The sequence below is a fragment of the Mastigoproctus giganteus genome, chromosome 12 (genome assembly GCF_048544385.1).
Source record: "Mastigoproctus giganteus isolate SK-2022 chromosome 12, ASM4854438v1, whole genome shotgun sequence".
Taxonomy (NCBI): domain Eukaryota; kingdom Metazoa; phylum Arthropoda; class Arachnida; order Uropygi; family Thelyphonidae; genus Mastigoproctus; species Mastigoproctus giganteus.
In genome coordinates, this window is record NC_143586.1 from 15,272,549 (window position 1) to 15,293,983 (window position 21,435).

The following is a 21,435-nucleotide window of genomic DNA, read 5'->3' on the forward strand; positions in this document are numbered from 1 at the left end:
AGCACACTGTCGTCACTACCACTAGGTGGCAGTGACCACAGTGTGCTGATGTGGGATTTACTAACAGGGGTAACTACCATCAGGGGGTAATGAGAAGAGTTTTGCTTTCATAAAGGTGACTATGGTGGTCTCAGACAATTTTTAAATTCTATACAGTGGGACCAACTGATGATGTTATCAACCACAAATTTAAAATTGAAAGCATTCAAATAATTAATCTAGGCTTTTTATACCAACTAAGAACTATTGTTCAAGTTTTAGGCCTAAACGGATGTCAGTTGAACTAATGAGACATGTGGCAGAGAAAATTCATGGGATACATATAAATTAACATTTAAAATAAATAAATGCACAAGGCATAATACTTTAAGAGCTTGAAGGCAGAGCACAATCGTCGTGAAGGCAGAGCACAATATGAGAAACAGCAAATGATGCCTACAACAACTACTTTGTAGTTTATTAAGAGTTATCTATGGTGTATCTAAACACCGATATTATATAAATTAACAGATGATGCAGTAGCCTATGGTAGATATAAGCTGGTCTGTAATCTAGTCACAAAGGAGGTTAGGCAGGCAAAAGCAGGTTATGAGATATCTTTGGCAAAGGATGCAAAGAAAAACATCAAAGAGTTCTTTACCTATGTAAACTCTAGAAGGAATGGGATGAATCAGATTGGTCCACTTGATATCGATTGTTCAACTGTCGATGATCTTGCTCAGGTAGCTAACAAACTGAATGGGTATTTTGCATCTACATTTACACATGAGGAGTTATTCAGGAGAGGAATGCCAGAGGTGTATTAAACTGTGGCAGCGAACTAAATGATTTTGTAATAACTTGGAGCAAAGTGAAGGAGAAATTGTTGAAGATAAACATAAGAACGGCACCTGGGGTGGATGGGATCTATCCAGTTATATTAAAGGAGACAGCAAACCCTCAGCCATAATTATGAGAGCTTCCTTGGACTCTGGGGAAGTACCCATGGACTGGAGATGTGCAAACGTGACCTCAATTCATAAAGGTGGATCAAAGGGTGACACAAGTAATTACAGACCTGGTAGTTTAACTTCTGTTCCGGTGAAATTAATGGAGGCACTAGTATCTCTTGGAATAGGTGTAGAGAAGAGCCAAATTAATCAAGAATATCAAGGTATGCTTACTTGCGAGGAGATAATCTTATTCTCACTCCTTCTTTGAAAATGCACGTGAGGGAACATAAATTGAAAAAGAATGGCTGCAGGATAGATGCAGGAAATTTTTTATTTCAGCCAGAGAGTAATTAAATTGTTGGAAGATGGTGCAATTTGGTGTTGTAGAATTGGTCAATATAAAAAAAAAATTAGAAATAATTTCATGTATTATTAGAGGTGATGAGGAAATGGATAGAGGTTGCTTCTTTGAATCATCATCTACTACTATTAATAATAACTCTATAACTATAGTGCAGAGATTTTAAGAACATGAAGAAAAATTCATTAGATCAAGGAGACTTCTTGGTATGCTTTGTATTATCTTTGAAACTGTTGTTTTTAGTTAAGATGGCATAATTTAGATCATTTTCTAAATCTAATTAATTCTTAAGATTACTGCTAAACACTCACTTGGTTAACAACATGTGTTCCCAATTCTTAATTTTGGATTTTGATTTATGTGTCCCACAGACTAAGAGAACAGTCTGAGCAGCAATAACCTGAAAATGAAAACAAAATTAATAGACATTCAAGAGTGATAATTTAAATAAAATTAACCAAGGCAATTCTTTGGTCTAAAAATTAGTAAATGCAATAACACAAAAAATTTTTTTGACATTAATAAATACTTATATTATTCACTTCAACTCAGCAACTTCCTAACAGAAAATAATACATATCCTGCATTTTATTTCCACTTTGAAGACACTTTGTTTTCTCAAATAACAGAGGCCAAAATTCAAATGCAAATTGAACACTGAGATACAGTGAAAACTTTTTTTCAATGCATCTCATTTTTTCATCAAGAGCAAACTTTTCAAGAGCCAACTGTGAAATAAAGACACAGTAGTTGACCTTGACTCTTTCCCCTAGTTGTCTGCTTATTCACTTTACAGTGAGACAGGTTTTCATTACTTGTTTTTGCATTTTTCCAGAAAAATGACAGACAAAAGAATCAAACAACAAATCAACCTCAAATTTTTAACAAAACTAAAGAAAATAAAAACTGAAAGTTATGAGTTGTTACATCAAGTTTATTGGGATATTATGTCAACAACTCATGTGTTTGAATGGCATATAAGATTTTTAGAGGAAGAGAAAATGTGGAAGATGATGAATGACCAGGTTGTTGTGTTCGGATTTAATGACACATAGGCTGATAGGGCCATATTGTATCTTTCTAATGGTTAATAGGAAATGCTAACATTTATTGCAATACCTGTTATATTTTATGATATATTCCAATATTATTTAGGAAGGTAAACAGTTCTTTCTTATTAGGGTCATCTCCAAGAATCTGCAATAATGTTAGTGATAACTGTGCATTAGCACATGATTTAAACTTGTTTGAGTGGATATTGAGAAGGTGAGGACAGTCCACTAATAAATGATAAATAGTTAGTTACACATGACATGATGTGCATTGAGGAGCACTGTCATTCGTTAATAGATAAAGGTATGTGAGGCAAGTATGCTCAATTCTTAGCCTTCCTACAATTACTTCTCCTCATCTGCTTTTCCGGAAACTGTACAACCATAGCTTTGGATCTGGTTTTATTTGGTAAAGTGATTTCCTGGATAACCTCTCCAGATTATTGACCAGCTATTGTAACATGCTTTAAGGATGATATTGCAAGGAGATAAGGTGTTTTTTTCCCACTGTTGAAAATAGTCATCATATATTGCACAGATATTTGTCCAGGGTGGATCTGGTGCTGTCATATCCTGAAATATATTACCGATTTCTATATTCCATGATTGAGTAAGTTCCTTAAATCTAAGTAGAGCAGGTTGGTTTTCATTCAGTTTACTATTGTAAAATGACTCCCATTCAGTTTTGTATATTCATCTCCAACTAGGGTGAGAGGGAAGACTGCGAATTTTTGCGCCATACAGCAGAAGTAATGTTTTTCTGCGAAGATGTAAGGAAGGTTCATTGACTTCGATGTAAAGACTCTGAACTGGGGGGGTTCTGAAAGCCCCTAGAGCAACTCTCAGAGCACTGTGCTGGATGGTGTTTAATCGCTCTAAAGTACTTTTTCTCGCAGAGTCATACACTGGAGAACCATAGTCCAAGCAAGACTTGATGAGAGCTCTATAAAGATGGATAAGGATATGTCGATCAGCACGCTATGACACGGATGATGCACACCGGAGGATATTCAACTTCTTCAAACAGATAGTTTGAAGATAGGCCAATGTGTTTAAAATTTCAGTTTGAGTGTGCTAACAGAAAAGCCCAATAAAATGGTAAGTGCAAATTGTTTTTATTGTTTTTTGGTTGTGACTTCCAGAAATGTGTTTTAGAAAAATATTACAAAGGCATTCAAAATTGATTCTTATGACGGGAACACATGATAATGATGAAAGGGTAGTGCAATTTCCATTATAAAAATGGCCTTTTAGAGAGATAAATAGCTTAGTAATATAGTGAAAATTTCAACTTCCAAGGTCTTGAAACGAATTACCAAAAAAAACCAATGTGTTATTGGGTTCACATTACGATATTTTCACAATACCTCCATTTATTCCTACGGGATGCAAAATATGTTTCCACTGGCTGGCAAAAACTTATGTAAAGTCGAATTTCCATAAGTTGAGTATTACGTAAGTCAGGGAGTTCCTGTATATCAGGGGTGGCCAAACAGGTCGATCGCGATCTGTTTGGTGGCCAAAATTCATGCAGTTACATTGTGGAGAGCATTGTGTATGTGTTGAATTCTTATTTAGCTTACTTAATATTAATAACTGGACAGTACTTATACATTAATTTAATACTCTTTGATTTAAAATGGATACTACAAAAAAGAGTAAAACATCATTTTCATCAAGAGTTGGAAGTAGAATACTTCTTTGTAATAAAAATGAATATTTTTATTACAAAGAGCTTAAAAAAAGCACCTTGTATAAATCTGCAATAAATTTATTGGTAGATGGTGGCTAAATTTAGGTTGGAAGGCGCGTTAAAAAGAGCTAAGGCGGAGAATGGGGTGAAAATATTTTAAACAGATTTTAAAATGAACACAAGGAAGTAAAAGTGCAGATCTCCAATCCTTGGTTGTCGTAAAGAGGTTAAAGGATGCAAGTGAAAAAAAGACCAGTGATGCCAATAGTCGTTACAAGGGACTTTTGTTGAATAAAATGTCATCAGTTGGCAAATGGGAGAGAAGTGAGTGCGTGTTGTATTTAAAGTTTATTTATACTGTTGTCGTGCTCTTTTTGACACGTGGGAACTTTAGCTGCGAGAGGTTCCAAGCCAGTGAGGGAAGTTTAGCGTTAATAATATTGAGATCGGAATGGTGTCAGTACCATTCAGTGGTGAGGGCTTCATACTGAAGAATTCTGTAGCTCGATTGTTTGTTTGTTATTTGGTTTTTTAGGAGCATTAGCAACTAAGGCCATATTTCTCCGGGGATATGCGGTGGTCATTCCCTGACCTTTCCGCATCCTCTGTATTTGGTGGGCATGGGCTCGAACCCCGGTCTAATCAAGAAGCGTGTGCTACGCACTGCTGCTCCTGCCCACCTGGCTACGGAGGCACCTCTGTAGCTCGACCTAAGTTTAATAATGGTAATGGCAGAGTCAACAAGGGGGGGGGGTGCGGTTGTGGGTTTGAGCGGGGATTGTTAACTCAGTGCAGGATTGACCTGTCCTGAAACTGTTGAAGTGGTAGTATGCGCGGGTATTGGAAGTTGTGGAGGAACCAAATTTGGTGGTAGTGCTGCCGATGTAACAGGTGTCGCAGTTTGGTTGGCAAGAGTATAGACTCACAGCACAATTCCGGCGTATATTCAAAGATACCGATATCTCCCTCACTTTCTCCACTTACAATAAACTAGGTTCCCTATTTAATTCTTATAAAGATACACACAAATATCCCACCAATGATCTCAATAATATAATATATCTCATAATATGCCAACCAAACTGCGCGACACCTGTTACATTGTTGACTCTGCCATTATCATTATTAAACTTAGATCGAGTTACAGAATTCTTCAGTATGAAGCCCTCACCATTGAATGGTACCGACACCATTCCAATCTCAATATTATTAACGCTAAACTTCCCTTCAACCTCTCACTGGCTTGGAACCTCTTGCAGCTAAAGTTCCCACGTGTCAAAAAGAGCATCACAAGAGTATAGATAAACTTTAAATACAACACGCACTCACTTCTCTCCCATTTTCCAACTGATGACGTTTTATTCAACGAAAGTCCCTCGTAATGACTATTGGCATCACCGGTCTTCTTTTTTTCACTTGCATCCTTTAACCTCTTTACGACAACCAAGGATTGGAGATCTGCACTTCTACTTCCTTGCGCTCATTTTAAAATCTATTTAAAATATTTTCACCCCATTCTCTGCCTTAACCCTTTTAATGCACCTTCCAACCTAAATTTAGCTACCATCTACCAATAAATTTATTGCAGATTTATAACAAGGTGAGTACCGTTTTTTAAGCACTTGCTATTCATTTTTAGTCAGATTTATCACGGTATTATAAGATTACTATAATTTCATTTTTTGTAATAAAAGAAAAATGTTGTTTGATTTGTAATGCTTCCATGGTTATACCCATAAAAGGAAATTTAGAAAGGCACTTCAACGCACTCCATGTAAATACCAATAGGATTTTCCACCTAATAGTGACCTTAGAAAAAATAAAATTACCACCATTTAAGCTCGTATCAATAACAGATGCATCTTAACAGATTCATCACATTGTGCCAAAAGGATGATGAATTCCCAGATTTTTTGAGTTACCACTGTATCATCCACCAACAAGTGTTAAGCCGATCGGGCTAGCCAGGCGGGTAAAGTGCTTGCCTGGCAACCCAAAGGTCATGGGTTCGAATCCTGCCTCGGGCTTGGATCAGAGTAGAAAATGCAAAAACTTTGGGAGGTTCATTATGGCCACAGAAGCTGATGTGCCAACAACTAACAAAAAAAAAAAAAAAAAAAATGTTAGCCAGCAAAAGATTAAATGCTAAAAGTGTTATGGACATATCTTTCAAAATCATGAATTCCATCAGAGGACAATCTCTTCATAGGAGACTTTTCAAAATGCAACTCGATGAAAATGAACCAGATCTGATATTACACACAGATGTGAGGTGGATGAGTCACAGTATGTTTCTACAGAGATTTAGAAATTTGCTGAATGACATTAAAAGAATTGTTGATCAAAGGGTGATGATTATGAGCGACTACAAGATATGGAGTGGGTGTGTGATTTGGCTTTTTTGGCAGATTTTACCAGTAAATTAAGTGATCTGAGCTGACCGGGCTAGCCGAGTGGGTAAAGTACCTGCTCGGCAACCCAAAGGTCGCGGGTTCGATTCCCGCCTCGGGCTTGGATCAAAGTACTGCAAAAACCTTGGGAGGTGCAATATGGCCACAGAAGCCGATGCGCCAACAACTACCAAATCAAAAAAAAAAAAAAAAAAAAGTGATCTGAATTTGGAATCACAAGGAAAAAATAAAAATGTGGGTGACATGATTATTAGTATTTCTGAATATAGATATCAATTTTTGGCAATGACTAAGGATTTCAAAGAAAAAAAAAATTCGATCATTTTCCAAATATGCAAGATCATTTGCAAAAATATCCCGTTTTTAAATTTAATAGTGAGAAATATGTTTCTGAAATTGATAAAGTTGTGGATGATTTTTAAACCAGATTCAGTGATTTTAAAACAATTGAAGACATTGTTCAATATATTTAATGTTGACTTAGGTACGAAACAAATTGCAGAAAATATTACTTGAAAATGAAATTATTACATTGCAAAACGATATCTTCCTAAAAGCCAGATCATCAAAAAAGAACTTTTGGAAATATGTTTGCCGAGAAAAGTACCCAAATGTAAAAAAATGCAGTGAACTTCCTGTTTTGGTTCCACATATTTATGTGAATCAGCCTTTTCGTATTTGAAACAAAGAAAGATGAAGAATCACTCTACTCTCACGGACTTGCATACAGAAGATTCTTTACGGTTGGCCTTATCACAGTATATCCCCGATTTTGAAAGCTTGGAAGATGACATGAAGTCACATGATGACATAAATTAAAAATTTAAATACGTATGAATTTAAAATAAAAATTCTTAATTGTATTTAATTTTAAAATTTATAAACAACATATTTCAATATGTGTTGATTAACTTTTTTAACCATGTGCAATGAAATTTTTTATATGGTAGATTGCGACACATTTTGAAGGAAAAAAAGTAGATCTCATCACAAATTAAGTTGGCTACCCCTGCTATATATCATTGACAATACCCCATGACCTGCTCCTTCAGCCTGTCTGCATTGCTCAGAAAACTTCATATCTGACTGCACAATTACTCCCAGATCTTTTTCATTTTCTACCACCCTAAGAGTAATACCACACAGTTTGTATGTTTCTCTGGGATTACTTCTACCCATATGCAGTACTTTGCATTTTTCAATGTTAAACTTCAAAAAACCAATCATCCAATAAATTCACAAAAGTCTTGCTAGTGTGCGAGTGACCAACTCACAAGTTCCAATCAGTTGCGCCAGGTGGGAAGGAGCAGCAATGCGTAACACACGCTTCTTGATTAGACCGGGGTTCGAGCCCGTCACCACCAAATACAGAGGATGCGGAAAGGTCAGGGAATGACCACCGCATATTCCCGGAGCAATATGGCCTTAGTTGCTAATGCTCCTAAAAACCAAATAACAAACAAACAAACAAACCAATCAGTATCTGGGAAGTTAAAATCCTCCATTATAACACAATCTGATTTACTGGTCCATTCTATTTCTCTGTAGAATTGTTCATTGTACTCAATAGAGTCATTAAGCCTATAACACCCTCCTACTCTCATTTATGTTTTCACAGTGCTTCATCATCGTCATCAGCCATTTTCAATCCACTGCAGGATGAAGGCCTCTCCAGCAACTTTCCAGTTCCTTCTGTTTTGTGCAATGGCCATCCATTTACTACGCACAAACTCATGAATTTCATCTGTCCATCTCTGTCATTGTCTTCGAGGTTTTCTTATAGCTCCCAGTGCTTATGTCACAACAAACTGACTCAACTGTCCTTTTATGTCAACTGGATGCACTTCCTTAGATTTTATGTGTTTCTTAACTAATAGCATAACCCCTCCTCCCTTCCTATCCTGTCTGTACACATTGTACTCCCCAAATTCCAATTCTGCACTGCTTATATCTGTGTGGCGCCATTATCCATTTAAACTGATGAAAATTTGGACCAGGTATGACATTGATTAGAAGTGGTCATCATTTAAGCATTATAATCTCCTGTTTATTTCCATCTACTGAATTTCATAAGGGTGTCTGTAGGTATACAAAAAACATGTCCAATAATCTCCAATTGTAAATTTGGATTTTCAAATTTAGTAGAAATCAAGAGGATATAAACTGATGAGCTAAAATATTATGACCAGTGAGTTGTTATGCAAGTCGAAGCAACTGCAGGTGAACTATGGCACGGGTTGGGACACGGTATAAAAAACACCTGATACTGAGCTCCATTAATCAGTGTTACTCTTGTTCTTCAGATGGGAAAGGCAGCGGACTTAAGCGAGTTTGACAAAGGCCAAATTATAATGGCCAGGCGACTGGGTCAGAGCATATACGAAATGGCACGGCTGGTGGGGTGCTTATGGTCAGCTGTGGTTAGTACCTACCGAAAGTGATCCGAGGAGGGGGAACCCACGAACCGCTGGCGAGGTATTGGACAACCACGGCTCATCAGTGCTCGAGGTGAGCGAAGGCTCTCCCAGATGGTACATGGCCACAGAAGGGTGACTGTGGCGCAACTAGCCAGTAATTGGAATGCTGGTGATGGGAGTAATGTGTCACAATGCACAGTACTTCGAATCCCGATGAAAATGGGGCCATGTAGCCGCAGGCCGCTCCAAGTGCCCATGCTAACCACGGTTCACCAGTGACAGCACCTACAATGGGCACGCAAGCATCGAAACTGGACCTTGAGTGATTGGAAGAAGGTCGTCTGGTCCGATGAATCACGTTTCCTGTTGCACCATGTGGACAGGTGGGAATGTTTGCATCATTTACCTGGGGAAATGATGCTGTCTGGATGCACCGTGGGACGAAAACAAGCTAGTGGCGGCAGTGTCATGCTTTGGGCGACGTTCTGCTGGAATACCCTGGGTCTAGTCATCCATGTGCCGGGCACTCTGACATCTACCACCTACCTAAATATCATTGCTGACCAGGTACACCCTTTCGTGGCAATAGTCCTCCCCTCTGGCGGTGCCGTCTTTCAGCAGGATAATGCACCATGCCACACCACCTGGATTGTTCGAGACTGGTTGATGGAACATGAGGAAGACTTCCAGGTATTTCCCTGGCCTCCAAATTCCCCAGACATCAATCCCATTGAGTATCTGTGGTTCGTGTTGGAACAGCAACTCTGATCTGTGGCATCTCAACCCCCGGACCTTATAGAAGTTAAAGATCTGCTGGTTACGTGTTGGTACCGGATACCACAAGACACATTTAGAAAGTCTTGTAGAATCCATGCCTTACGGGTACCAGCTGGTTTGGCTGCACGTGGAGGACCAACATCATGTTAGGTAGGTGGTCATAATGTTTTGGCTCATCAGTGTACACTGAGTGGCCACTTTACTAGGCATGCTAATCTCATAGCGATTTGGTTCTCCTTTAGCCCCAGAACAGCCAAAATTCATTATAATATAGACTTAGTGAGGAGTCAAAAGTGTGTCATAGAAGTGTACATCTATGTTGAATCATTTGCTTCCCACAGTTGTTGCAAATTGGATTGTAGATCAGTACTCTGAAGAACTTATTCCAACTCATTCCACAGATGCTTCAGATGGACAGAGGTCTGGTGAGTGAGGAGGCCACCACAGTACATTTGAATTCACTCTCATATTCTTAGAACCAGTTATGTGTAATTCTGTCCTTACGACATGGTACATTATCATGTTGGAATACTGCAGCCAGGAAGGGATGTGTGATCAGAAACAGGTTGTAAATAACTGTAGCATCCAAATGTAGAACAGATGTGTGGAAATTTGCCTTTAGCCAGCAGGTAGTTTGTTGCTAGAACAAACTTCCATCTGTTGAAAGCTTAAATAAATTCAAGGAAGAACTGGACAAACTTTTAGAGTGAATGGACAGGTGAAATGGGAGGTATAAGCTGATGCTGTATAAGCTTGCTTTCTTGCATCATATGCTAATGCTAATAATGGTTGCATCAGAATCAATATGGACAAAGAAACAGGTAGACAAATTTTAACTGACAATTTAGGCATGAGAAAAGTGTGTACCAAGATGGTGCCAAATTGATCAAAGATCAAAGAATGAGAAGGCTCCAAGTTTGTGAATTTATTGCTTTGGATTTATTCCACAGTTAATTAAGATATATATTAATATAATTGAACTTGGATATCAAATAGGCTATAACGCTGCAACTCAAATAAAATTACACAAATAAACTCCCTACTGTGTATTTTCAAATTGTAGGATGTTTGCTCACAAGCTCTTATTTTATTAGCAATTTAAATGAATAAATTAATGAAAAATAAGTGCTCATATGATTTGGGTAATTATACCTGAGTAATAAGAAAAATTATACAAAATACAAACAGTTTCTTGAAAAATGAAACAGAATTTCATTTATAAATTGTTTATATGCTTTATAATTTTTCTTTTTAATATCTGTGTTACTCACAGTTTAAAGTTTAAATCACTGATATAAATGATATGTGACATCTTAGGACTCAAGATTATGTTTATTAATTTCCATGCTATCTAGACCATGTAAGTTTGTATTTTTTTCTTAAATAAATTTGCTTTAAATTGTTGCTGATAAAAACTTGAGAATATTACATGGCTCAAATTTTAAAGCCACAGGTTTATTAGTATAATTTTGCTTGAATAAATTCAAATTTTTACAAAATTGTTACAGTTCTACTTTTTAATATGATAATGTATTTATTCACAGCAGATATTTATGGCTAATTTTACACTGTATATAAAATTAATATAGGTTTTTGTTTACCTCATACTGTGGACCTTTGACCTGTTCAAAGATCTCAAGGCATCTCTTAGCTAATACATATGCAAACTTATGATCTTTAAATTCCATTTTAATTTTTGAAGCAACATATAAACATCTGCCTTCCTCAAGACCTTCTGCAGCATGCCTAAAAAGAACATAATGTCAAATTATTTATAAAGGAAACAATGAAATAGTGTGATTCTAATTTGTGGAATGGAAATAAGAATATCTATAATTAATAAGATATGACATAAATAAAAATATAGTTTTAATCACTGACACACAGTCATGCCTACTGAGTATTCAATTACTTGGGAGATCATAAATCCTGTGGCTGGTAATTCATTCACCTTTGTGAAAACAGTCACAGACACTGCCATAATGAGAACTTTTCAAAAGATGATCTCTTCATCTTCAAGCATATAAGAACAGAAATAAAAAAAAAAAAAATTTAATTTTACATCAAAAATACTTCACATTGGAAAGATTAGTCCAGTTTGGCCTTTTGAACTACATAAGTGTAAAGCAAAAGTAACGGGATGAAATTTAGTCAGTGGATCTATTCTGAGAAAGAGTATAATGCAGATAATTAAATATTGAGGCAAGGATATTTATACCTGACAGAGATGGAAAAAATTCAGTATCTGGAAATACTATCATAATATCAAACCATGGAATCCCTGAATAAATGCAACTAGAATGGGATCAGGTCTAAATAGAGTTGGAAATTTTAAAATTCTGAAAAATTTTAATAATAAAATAAAAAACTTTGAATATTCATCTATGGCAGTAGTTCTAACTAGGAATGCTTACCTCCGTAGGGGAGGTGAGGATTGAGTCCAAGGGAGGCGGGAATGCCTCACAAAATTTAATTTTCTGTTTGAGAAAGTATTTCATTTACAAATTTTGAAACTGGAATAAGGGAGAGCAGGTGGCAGGGCAAAGCTGAAAGGGAGGTGACTGTGCAAAAATGTTGATTTCCCTCTTCTGTGGTATAAATGGTCTGAGAGTATGGCCAGAGTTGAAAACCCAATGATGAATCTCTCAAGTGCCATACTATCCTGTATGGAAAATGCTTTTGTGATGCTCTCTTATATAATTGTACAGGCAGATATTAAGTTTTATGAGCAGTGCAGATGGTCTGCAAGAGTAGCTCATGGTGTCTTTTCAATGATATACAGGAATTTTTCTAGCAGGGATAAGGAGGTGATCATCCTCTTGTATAAGGCAATGGTCAGGCCACACTTTGAGTACTGTATACAGATCTGGAGGCCTCATTTTAAGAAGGATGTAGAGCTGCTGGAATGTGTACAGAGAAGGGCAACAAGATTAGTGAATGGAACAAAGGGTTGCTCTTGCAAAGAAAGGCTTAAGTTTTGCAAATTACAGGGTCTGGAGACTAGGCACCTACAAGCTGATCTGAGTGAGATGTACAAAGCCTTGAATGGTTTGAGCATGCTCAATGCTGATGGGATTCTTCCTCTTGCTCAGAATAATCATCTGAGAGGGCATAATTTCAAATTGAGGAAAGACAGTTGTAGGTTAAATGTGCAGAAGTTTGCCTTTAGCCAGAGGGTGGTTGATTGCTGGAACAAACTTCCATCTGTCATTGTAGAAGTTGATAGCTTAAATATATTCAAGACAGAACTAGACAGACATTTGGAGCCAGTGGATGGGTGAAATGAGAAGGAGTTTTTTTTTTTTTTTTTGGCTGATGTTATATAAGCTTGCTTTCTTGCATTATGTGCCTTTACTAATGCTAATATAAAGTCTTTTGTGTCTCATAAAAGACTTTCTTTATATAAATAATATGATTCCAGTATAATCCAATATAAATAAAAAATAGAATATTCAAAGGACATCTACAAATTAAAGTCTTTAACTGGCAGGCATTATACAAGGAGAACTCAAGTCAGGTGATTTTTACTGTCAGCAGTCGAAGGTAGTAGATGTGTGCTAGCCTCACTCTAGCGGATTAACGTCAGATGTCTCATAGACAAAATTTTTGTTTAAAATTTGTTTAAACTTAATTTCTGTAATTTTTAAATTGTATTAAAATTTAAACTTTTGATACAAAGTCCTTTGACTTGATATCAAAAGTTGAATCAGACACAGATTAAATAATTCCAGTGTAGGTCATGAGTTAGTCGCTTGTATAGCCCGTGGCATAAATTCAAAGGTTGGTCTAGTAGACAAATCAAGTTCAAATGACAATTCTTTTCTTTGCATCCGATGTAAAGAATGGACAGATCACAAATTAAAATGTGGTAGATTACAAGAATTTGAATCACTCAAGAAATGGGTGCTTTTAGCATTAGCATTAGTAGGGGCATATGATACAAGAAAGCAAGCTTATGCAGCATCAGCCAAAAAGAAACCCCCTCCCATTTCATCCTTCCATTCGTTCCAAATGCCTGTCCAGCTCAGCCTTAAATTTATTTAGGCTATTAGCTTTCACAACAAAAGATGGAAGCCTGTTCCACCAATCAACTACCCCACTGTCTAGCCTAGTAGCCCCCTGGCTAAAGGCAAATTTCCACACATCTATTCTGCAACTATCTTTCCTTAATTTGAAACTGTGCCCACTCAGATTCTTAGTCTGAGCAAGAAGAAGAATCCCATCAGCATTCAGCTTGCTCAACCCATTCAAGGTCTTATACGCCTCAATCAGATCACCTCACAGGTGCCTATTCTCCAGGTGCTGCAATTTGCAGAACTTAAGCCTTTCTTGGTAAGAGCACCCCTTTGTTCCCCTCACCAACCTTGTTGCCCTTCTACTCTTGTTGACCAATTAGTTTAACTTCTGTTCCGGGGAAAATAATGGAGTCATTAGTTAAAGATGCATTGCAGGATCATCTAGACAAGACTGCAGCAATAATTCAGACACAGCATGGGTTTGTTAAGGGAAAGTCTTGTCTGACAAATTTGATAGGATATTATGATGTGGTTATAAAGGAACTGGACGCAAAAAATACTTTTGATATCATATATTTGGATTTCAGGAAAGCTTTTGACACTGTTGCGCATGGAAGACTATTGCACAAATTGGAGCAGAATGGTATTAAGGGTAAGTTGCTACAATGGATAAAAGGATGGTTAAGTGGGAGAAGACAGAGGGTGGTAATCAATGGGTGCTGCTCTTCTTGGACTAATGTTATTAGTGGTGTCCCACAGGGTTCGGTCTTAGGTCCACTGTTGTTTTGTATATTTATCAATGATATTGATGAAGGTATATCAGGCTTAATGTCGAAGTTTGCAGATGATACAAAGGTTGACAGGGTTGTTAATGACAGTAATGGCAGTGTGCTACTGCAACAGGATCTAGATAATTTGGGCAGATGGGCTAAGAAGTGGCAACTGAAGTTTAACCTTGACAAATGCAAAGTACTGCATATGGGTAGAAGTAACCTCAGAGAAACGTACCAACTGTGTGGTACTACACTTAAGGTGGTAGAAAATGAAAAAGACCTGGGAGTAATTGTGCAGGCAGATATGAAGTTTTCTGAGCAATGCAGACAGGCTGCCAGGGCAAGTCATGGGGTTTTGTCAATGATATATAGGAATTTTGCTAGCAGGGAAAAGGAGGTGATTATCCCTCTGTATAAGGCAATGGTCAGGCCACGCCTTGAGTACTGCGTACAGGTCTGCAGGCCTCATTTTAGGAAGGATGTAGATTTACTTGAGCGTGTACAGAGAAGGGCAACAAGATTGGTGAGGGGAATGAAGGGATCCTCTTACCAAGAGAGGCTTAAGTTCTGCAAATTGCAGTGGCTGGAGACTAGGCACCTGCGCAGTGATCTGATTGAGGTATATAAGGCTTTGAATGGGTTCAGCATGCTGAATTCTGATGGGATCCTTCCACTTGTTCAGATTACGACCCTAAGGGGGCATAAATTCAAATTAAGAAAAGACAGATGTAGAATAGATGTGCGGAAATTTACCTTTAGCCAGCGGGTGGTTAATTGCTGGAACAAACTTCCATCTGTCGTTGTGGAAGTTGATAGGTTGAATAAATTTAAGGAGGAACTGGACAGGCATTTGGAGAGAATGGTGTGATTTTTTTTTTTTTTTTTTTTTTGTTGGCTGATGCTGCATAAGCTCATACATTTGCTTTCTTGCATCACATGCCACTACTAATAATACTACTACTACTACTACTACTCGTTCTAGGCAACTCTACATCCTTCCTAAAATGAGGCCTCCAGACCTGTACACAGAACTCTAGGTGTGGCCTGGTTATTGCCTTGTATAACAGGATTATCACCTCTCTGTCCCTGCTAGCAAATTTTCTAAATATCATTGACAAGACACCATGAGTCTTGTCAATGAACTTCGCTGAATAGTGCAGCCCATCTGCACTGCTCAGCGAACTTCATATTTGGCTGCACAATTACCCTCAGGTCTTTTTCACTTTCCACTTCCCTGAGTGTAGTACCACCCAGTTGGTATGTTTCTCTTGGGTTATTGCTACCCATATGCAGTACTTTGCATTTGTCAATGTTAAACTCCAGTTGCCACTTCTCAGTCCATTTTTCCAACTTATCTAGATCCAGTTGGAGTAGCATACTGTCATTTATTGTCATTAACAACCCTGCCAACCTTTGTATCATCTGTAAACTTGGACATTAAACCTTATATACCTTCATCGATATCATTGATAAATATATAAAACAACAGTGGGCCCAACACTGAACCCTGGGGAACTCCACTAATAACATTTGCCCACGAAGAGCAGTGTCCATTGATTACCACTCTCTGTTGTCTCCAACTCAACCATCCTTTTATCCATTGTAGCAGCTTACCCTTGATGCCATACCTCTCCAATTTATACAGCAGTCTTCCATGTGCAACAGTATCAAAAGCTTTTGTGAAATCCAAGTATATAATATCAAAATTATTTTTGGCATTCAGTTCCTTTGTGACCACATCATAGTAAGCAATCAAATTGGTCAGACAAGACCTCCCTTTGATAAATCCATGCTGTGTCTTAACTATTACTGCAGTCTTGTCTGACCTTTTCAACCTTCTTTGTGAATTGGTGATACATTTGCACACCTCCAGTCCATGGGGACCTCCCCTGAGTCCAAGGAAGCTCTCATAATTATGACTAAGGGTTTGCTATTTCCTTTGCTGCCTCCTATAATATAACTGGATAGATCCCGTCCACTCCAGGTGCCTTCCTTATGCTTAACTTCAACAATTCTCCTCCACTTTGCTCTCAGTTATTACAAAATCACTTAGCTCCCTGTTAGCATCTGGCACTCCCCTCATTGAATAACTCCTCATGTGAATGTACAAGCAAAATACTCATTCAGTTTATCAGCTACCTGAGCATGACCATCAATAGTGCACCCATCTATGTTAAGTGGTCCAATCTGATTCATCCCTTTCCTTCTAGAGTTTACATAAGTAAAGAACTCCTTGCTGTTTTTCTTTGCATCCTTTGCCAAAGATTTCTCATAATCTGCCTTCACCTGTCTAACCTCTTTTATGACTTGATTACAGACTAGTTTATACCTGCCATAGGTTTCTGTATCGCCTGATACTTTATATGCATCCCATATATTCTTCTCTCTGCCTCATTAATTCATCTGACATCCATTTAGGCCTAAACCTTCAACAGTATTTCTTAGTTGGAATGAAAAGCCTAGTAGCCTCCAAAATATGTCCCTGAAGGCTTCCCATTCAGAATTCACTATTAGTAACATCATCAGTTGATCCCACTGTACAGAATTTAAAAACTGTCTGAGACCCCTGTAGTCACCTTTATGAAAGCAACAACTCTTTCCTTTAGCCTTGATGGTAGTTACATCTCTAAATAATTCCACATTAGTACATTGTGATCACTGCTACAGAGCAGTTCCTTTATCTGTAAATTCTTAATGCATGAATAATCACTGCTGATAATCAGATCAAGAGTATTACTCCTTCTGGTTGCTGTAGAAAGCAGTCATCCAATAAATCCATAAAAGTCTGCTGGTGTGCGAATGACCAACCCACAAGTTCCAGTCAATTTCTGGAAAGTTAAAATCCCCCATTAGAAGACAGTCTGATTTATTGGCCCACTCTATTTCTCTGCACAATTGCTCATTATACTCATCAGATTCATTAGGCCTATAATAGACACACAGACACACACACACACACCTACTCTCATTTTTTTCCTTTCCCAGTTGGCACATTATAGCCTTAGTTGCTAATGCACCAATGAAACCCAATCAACCAACCAACATTTACAAGTGCTTATTTCACACCAAACAGACTCAACACTGCATTGTCCACCAACATTAATTGGATGCACTTCCTTAGATTATATGTGTTTCTTAACTAACAGCCTAACCCCTCCTTCCTATACACATTGTACTCCCCAAATTCCAACTCTGCACTGCCTATATCTGTGTGACACTACATCTCTGATATCCCAACAATATCTGCCTTTGATGTCTTGACTAGCACTTCAAGCTCATCAAATTTATTAACTATACTCCTAGCATTGGTGTACATACAAGCATACATGCACCTGTTCCTGCTCCTGCTCCTAGCCACCCTAACACAGCCCATGTATTTACTTGTTCCACTATGACTCCCAGCAGTCCTGGAAATCTCCATTACCTTGCTTTTCAGTCTGCTGCCCATTCTAATAGAAGCAGTGCAAGAATCACTTTTGCCTCTGCCTGCAGCCACTGTTAACCTTTTAGTCTGTGTATCCCCCTCACACTAGCAGTTTTCCGACCCACCTAACACTGCCTTGATAGCATTTGCAAATATTCTTGCACCCTTTCTATTTAAGTGTATTCCATCCTTGTAGAAGCAGTCTCTCCTGTCAACAAGCATAGACCAGGCTGAAAAAAATTCTACCCCTTGAGCCTTGCACAATCTCTCCAAGGCCGAATCGATTGACAAGGTTCTCATCATATACTCTCTCCTATCGTCTCTGAGCAGAATTGCAGACACTTTCACATTCAACCCTAACTCTTGACTTTTTTTCAACATTGACCTGTACTTGTTGAGTAAATCTGCAGATCTCTTACTCTTAATGTCATTAGTTCCAATGTGTACAACAACATCACCTTTTGTGCCCTAAAAAGATGATATCTGCTCTACAATGTCATCAACTTTTGTCCCCTGGCAGACATACCTTGGTCCTGTTCCTCCTATCCTTCTTACATAGTATATTCCCCATCTTCCTGATAATAGAGTCATCAACAATAACTAGTTTCTTTGGGATCAGTGCATTCTGCCTTGGAGATTGCCTCTGTGTTGCCTGATGCATAGGAGTGAGCTCTGTCGTTGAGCTGGGCAGCTGAGAGCCTGATGGGCCCCTCATTCTTCGATGGAATTTACCCTACACCTCAAGCTCTCATAGACGCCCATCAGAATGCTGAGTTGGCACCTAATTTCTTGACACTCCAGACACCTAGCATACACAAAGGCATCCTCCTTGGCTAGGGCACCTCCATAGCCACGTGGGCAGGAGCAGCAGTGCATAGCACACGCTTCTTGATCAGACCGGGGTTCGAGCCCATGACCACCAAATACGGAGGATGCGGAAAGGTCAGGGAATGACCACTGCATATACCCGGAGCAGTATGGCCTTAGTTGCTAATGCTCCTAAAAAAAAAACCAAACAAACAAACCAATCCTTGGCTAGATCATGTCCTTGCCTTAGAAACAAATATCATTGGGAGCTCATCAGGTACCCGGTGTTGCAATCATGCCAACCCAGTTGTGAAATTAATTCCACAATATGAGAGATGCCAAAAGGTGTACAGAATAATACTGTAATAAAATATAAATGCCCAAGGCATATGATAAGAGGATGAAATTACACTGATATTTTATAGTTATTTCATGCTCTTATCATATTATGCCTTGGGCATTTATATTTTATTACAGTATTATCTGTACACCTTTTGGCATCTCTCATATTGTGGAATTAATTTCACAACTGGGTTGGCATGATTGCAACACCAGGGTGCCTACCCACCCATAGGAGATAGGCCAACTAGCCTTGAAATGGTACCATGTGGGTGGTGGTGACCACTGAGAATAAGTAACAATAGTCTTTTCTATTAATGAAGTATTACTTATTCAAGGTAGTGCAATACATGGTACCTCGTTGTGAAGGTAGTCACAATATGAGATACAATTAAATTGATGCCTTTACATTACGATTTTAGTTTACTTTTATGAGCTAACTATGGTGTATTTACACCGATATTTTATAGTTATTTCATGCTCATATTGTATTATGCCTTGTGCATTTATATTTTATTAAAGACTCTCATCATACTTTATCATGAGCAAACAAGTGGTCTTTTTATGGCTGACTTCAATCTTCCCCTAACTGACTGAAATAAATGAGAGGGAAACTCACCATGAGGGAACAAAATTTTTAAATAAACTAGATGATTATTATTTGTACCAGCATGTCAAAGAAAATACTAGGGTTGAGAATATTCTAGACCTCATCATTACTAATGAATCAGATGACATCACAGATCTTAAAGTACAGAAACCACTGGCAAGTAGTAGTAATCATGCAGTCATTAGTTAGAAGATGAAGAAAAATGTTGCGATTATTAAAGGCAAAGACACAGGTTTTAATTTCAGGAAAGGGGATTATGGCAATTAAACACTCAAAATGACATCTATTAATTGGGTGGATTGCAGAGTGATGGTGAATACACTAGAAGTATGGAATTTAAAGCAATAATCACAGAAGCCATGAATGCATATCCGTTAAGAAGATACAGCACGAGGAAGATGCCAAGATGGATGAATATGGAGCTGGCCTATCTAATAGAGCAAAAAAAAAAGATAATGTGGGAAAGTTACAAAAGTTACATGGAAGCAACGAAAAGTATTGAACCAACAGAAAAGTATTGAACCAACCTTGCCCACCAACAGGTGGGCAAGGTTGAATATGAGAAAGCACTGGAGCAGTGCTTTCTCCATGTCTCCCATCTCTGCTACAAGAGCAGAGAATGGAGACATGGAGTTTTTCATATATGTGAATACAAATATGAAAAAAAGACTCAGATATGACCCTTTTGTGAGAAAATCTTTGAAACCCCACATGATGTTGTTGATGAATTGAATTGGTACTCACATCTATCTCTACTGATGAAAAGCCCTTCATGGTGAGGAAAGGCTGTTCAAGTGGGGCCAAGCCATATGAAATTAGTGATTGACTGTTTATTAGAAAAAGTTTCATGCCTAAAGGCAAGTAAGGATCCTGGAGATCCCATTTGCTACACTGGCCCTGCAATCACCCATTTATGACAACCCTCAACTCTCCTATCTTTTAATCAAACTGGAATACAGCTTGGGAACTTAGCATGGGAACAATTTATTCCACTTTATATACTAGCCTTCCATGAGGCACAGTACCAAAATCTTCACTAGAATCTAAATTTATTACCTGCATACAACTATTTAATGCTTAAATCATAATCATTTATCAGATTGGTCTGTCACAATCTCCCCTTAACAAACCCATGTTGAGAATTATTGAGGATAGCATCCTTGTCAAGATGGTCCTGGATCACATCCTTAGCCATACGTTCCATGATCTTTGCTACTACAGAAGTCACAATTACTGGCAGTTAACCAATTTCTCTTTAGCATCACTTTTGTGGACTGGGGAGATATTAGCACTTCTCGAGTTCAGGTGTATCTTCCCAGAGATTAATGATGTTCTCGTTAACATTCCCAATGGTTTGGTACACTTACATACACTTGACTTGGCATGAGAAAGTGGTTAGTTATAAATGGACATTCTTTAGTGAGAACTAGCATAGTAAGCAAGTCTTCTAATTTCTCTTAATGATAGTGATTAGTAAGTAAAAGGAAATTTGCCAACGTTTTCTGTAGAGTTGCTTGAGCAGGGCAACAAGACTGGTGAGGTGAATGAAGGGGTGGTGTTACCAAGAAAGGATAAGTTCTGCAAATTGCAGCATCTGGAGACTAGGCACCTGTGAGTGATCTGATTGAGATGTATAAGGCCTTAAATGGATTGAGCAGGCTCAATTCTGATGGGATTCTTCCTCTTGCTCAGATTACAAACCTGAGGGGGCATAAATTCAAATTGAGGAAAGACAGTTGTAGAATAGATGTGGAACAAACTTCCATCTGTTGTTATGGAAGTTGATAGCTTAAATAAATTCATGGAGGAACTGGACAAACTTT

The 21,435-nt window shown here is 38.0% G+C and overlaps 1 protein-coding gene across 1 annotated transcript in view; it reads right to left on the bottom strand.

Moving 5' to 3' along the window:
* Positions 1 to 21,435, bottom strand: part of LOC150076725 (uncharacterized) — a 194,474-nt gene that overhangs the window by 74,161 nt on the left and 98,878 nt on the right. Inside the window, exons 13-14 of the mRNA XM_090386626.1 lie at positions 11,245 to 11,389; positions 1,605 to 1,693 (exon numbers count right to left, since the gene is read on the bottom strand). Of these exons, the coding sequence (XP_090242752.1) occupies positions 1,605 to 1,693; positions 11,245 to 11,389 (234 nt within the window). The remainder of the gene's footprint in view (positions 1 to 1,604; positions 1,694 to 11,244; positions 11,390 to 21,435) is intronic.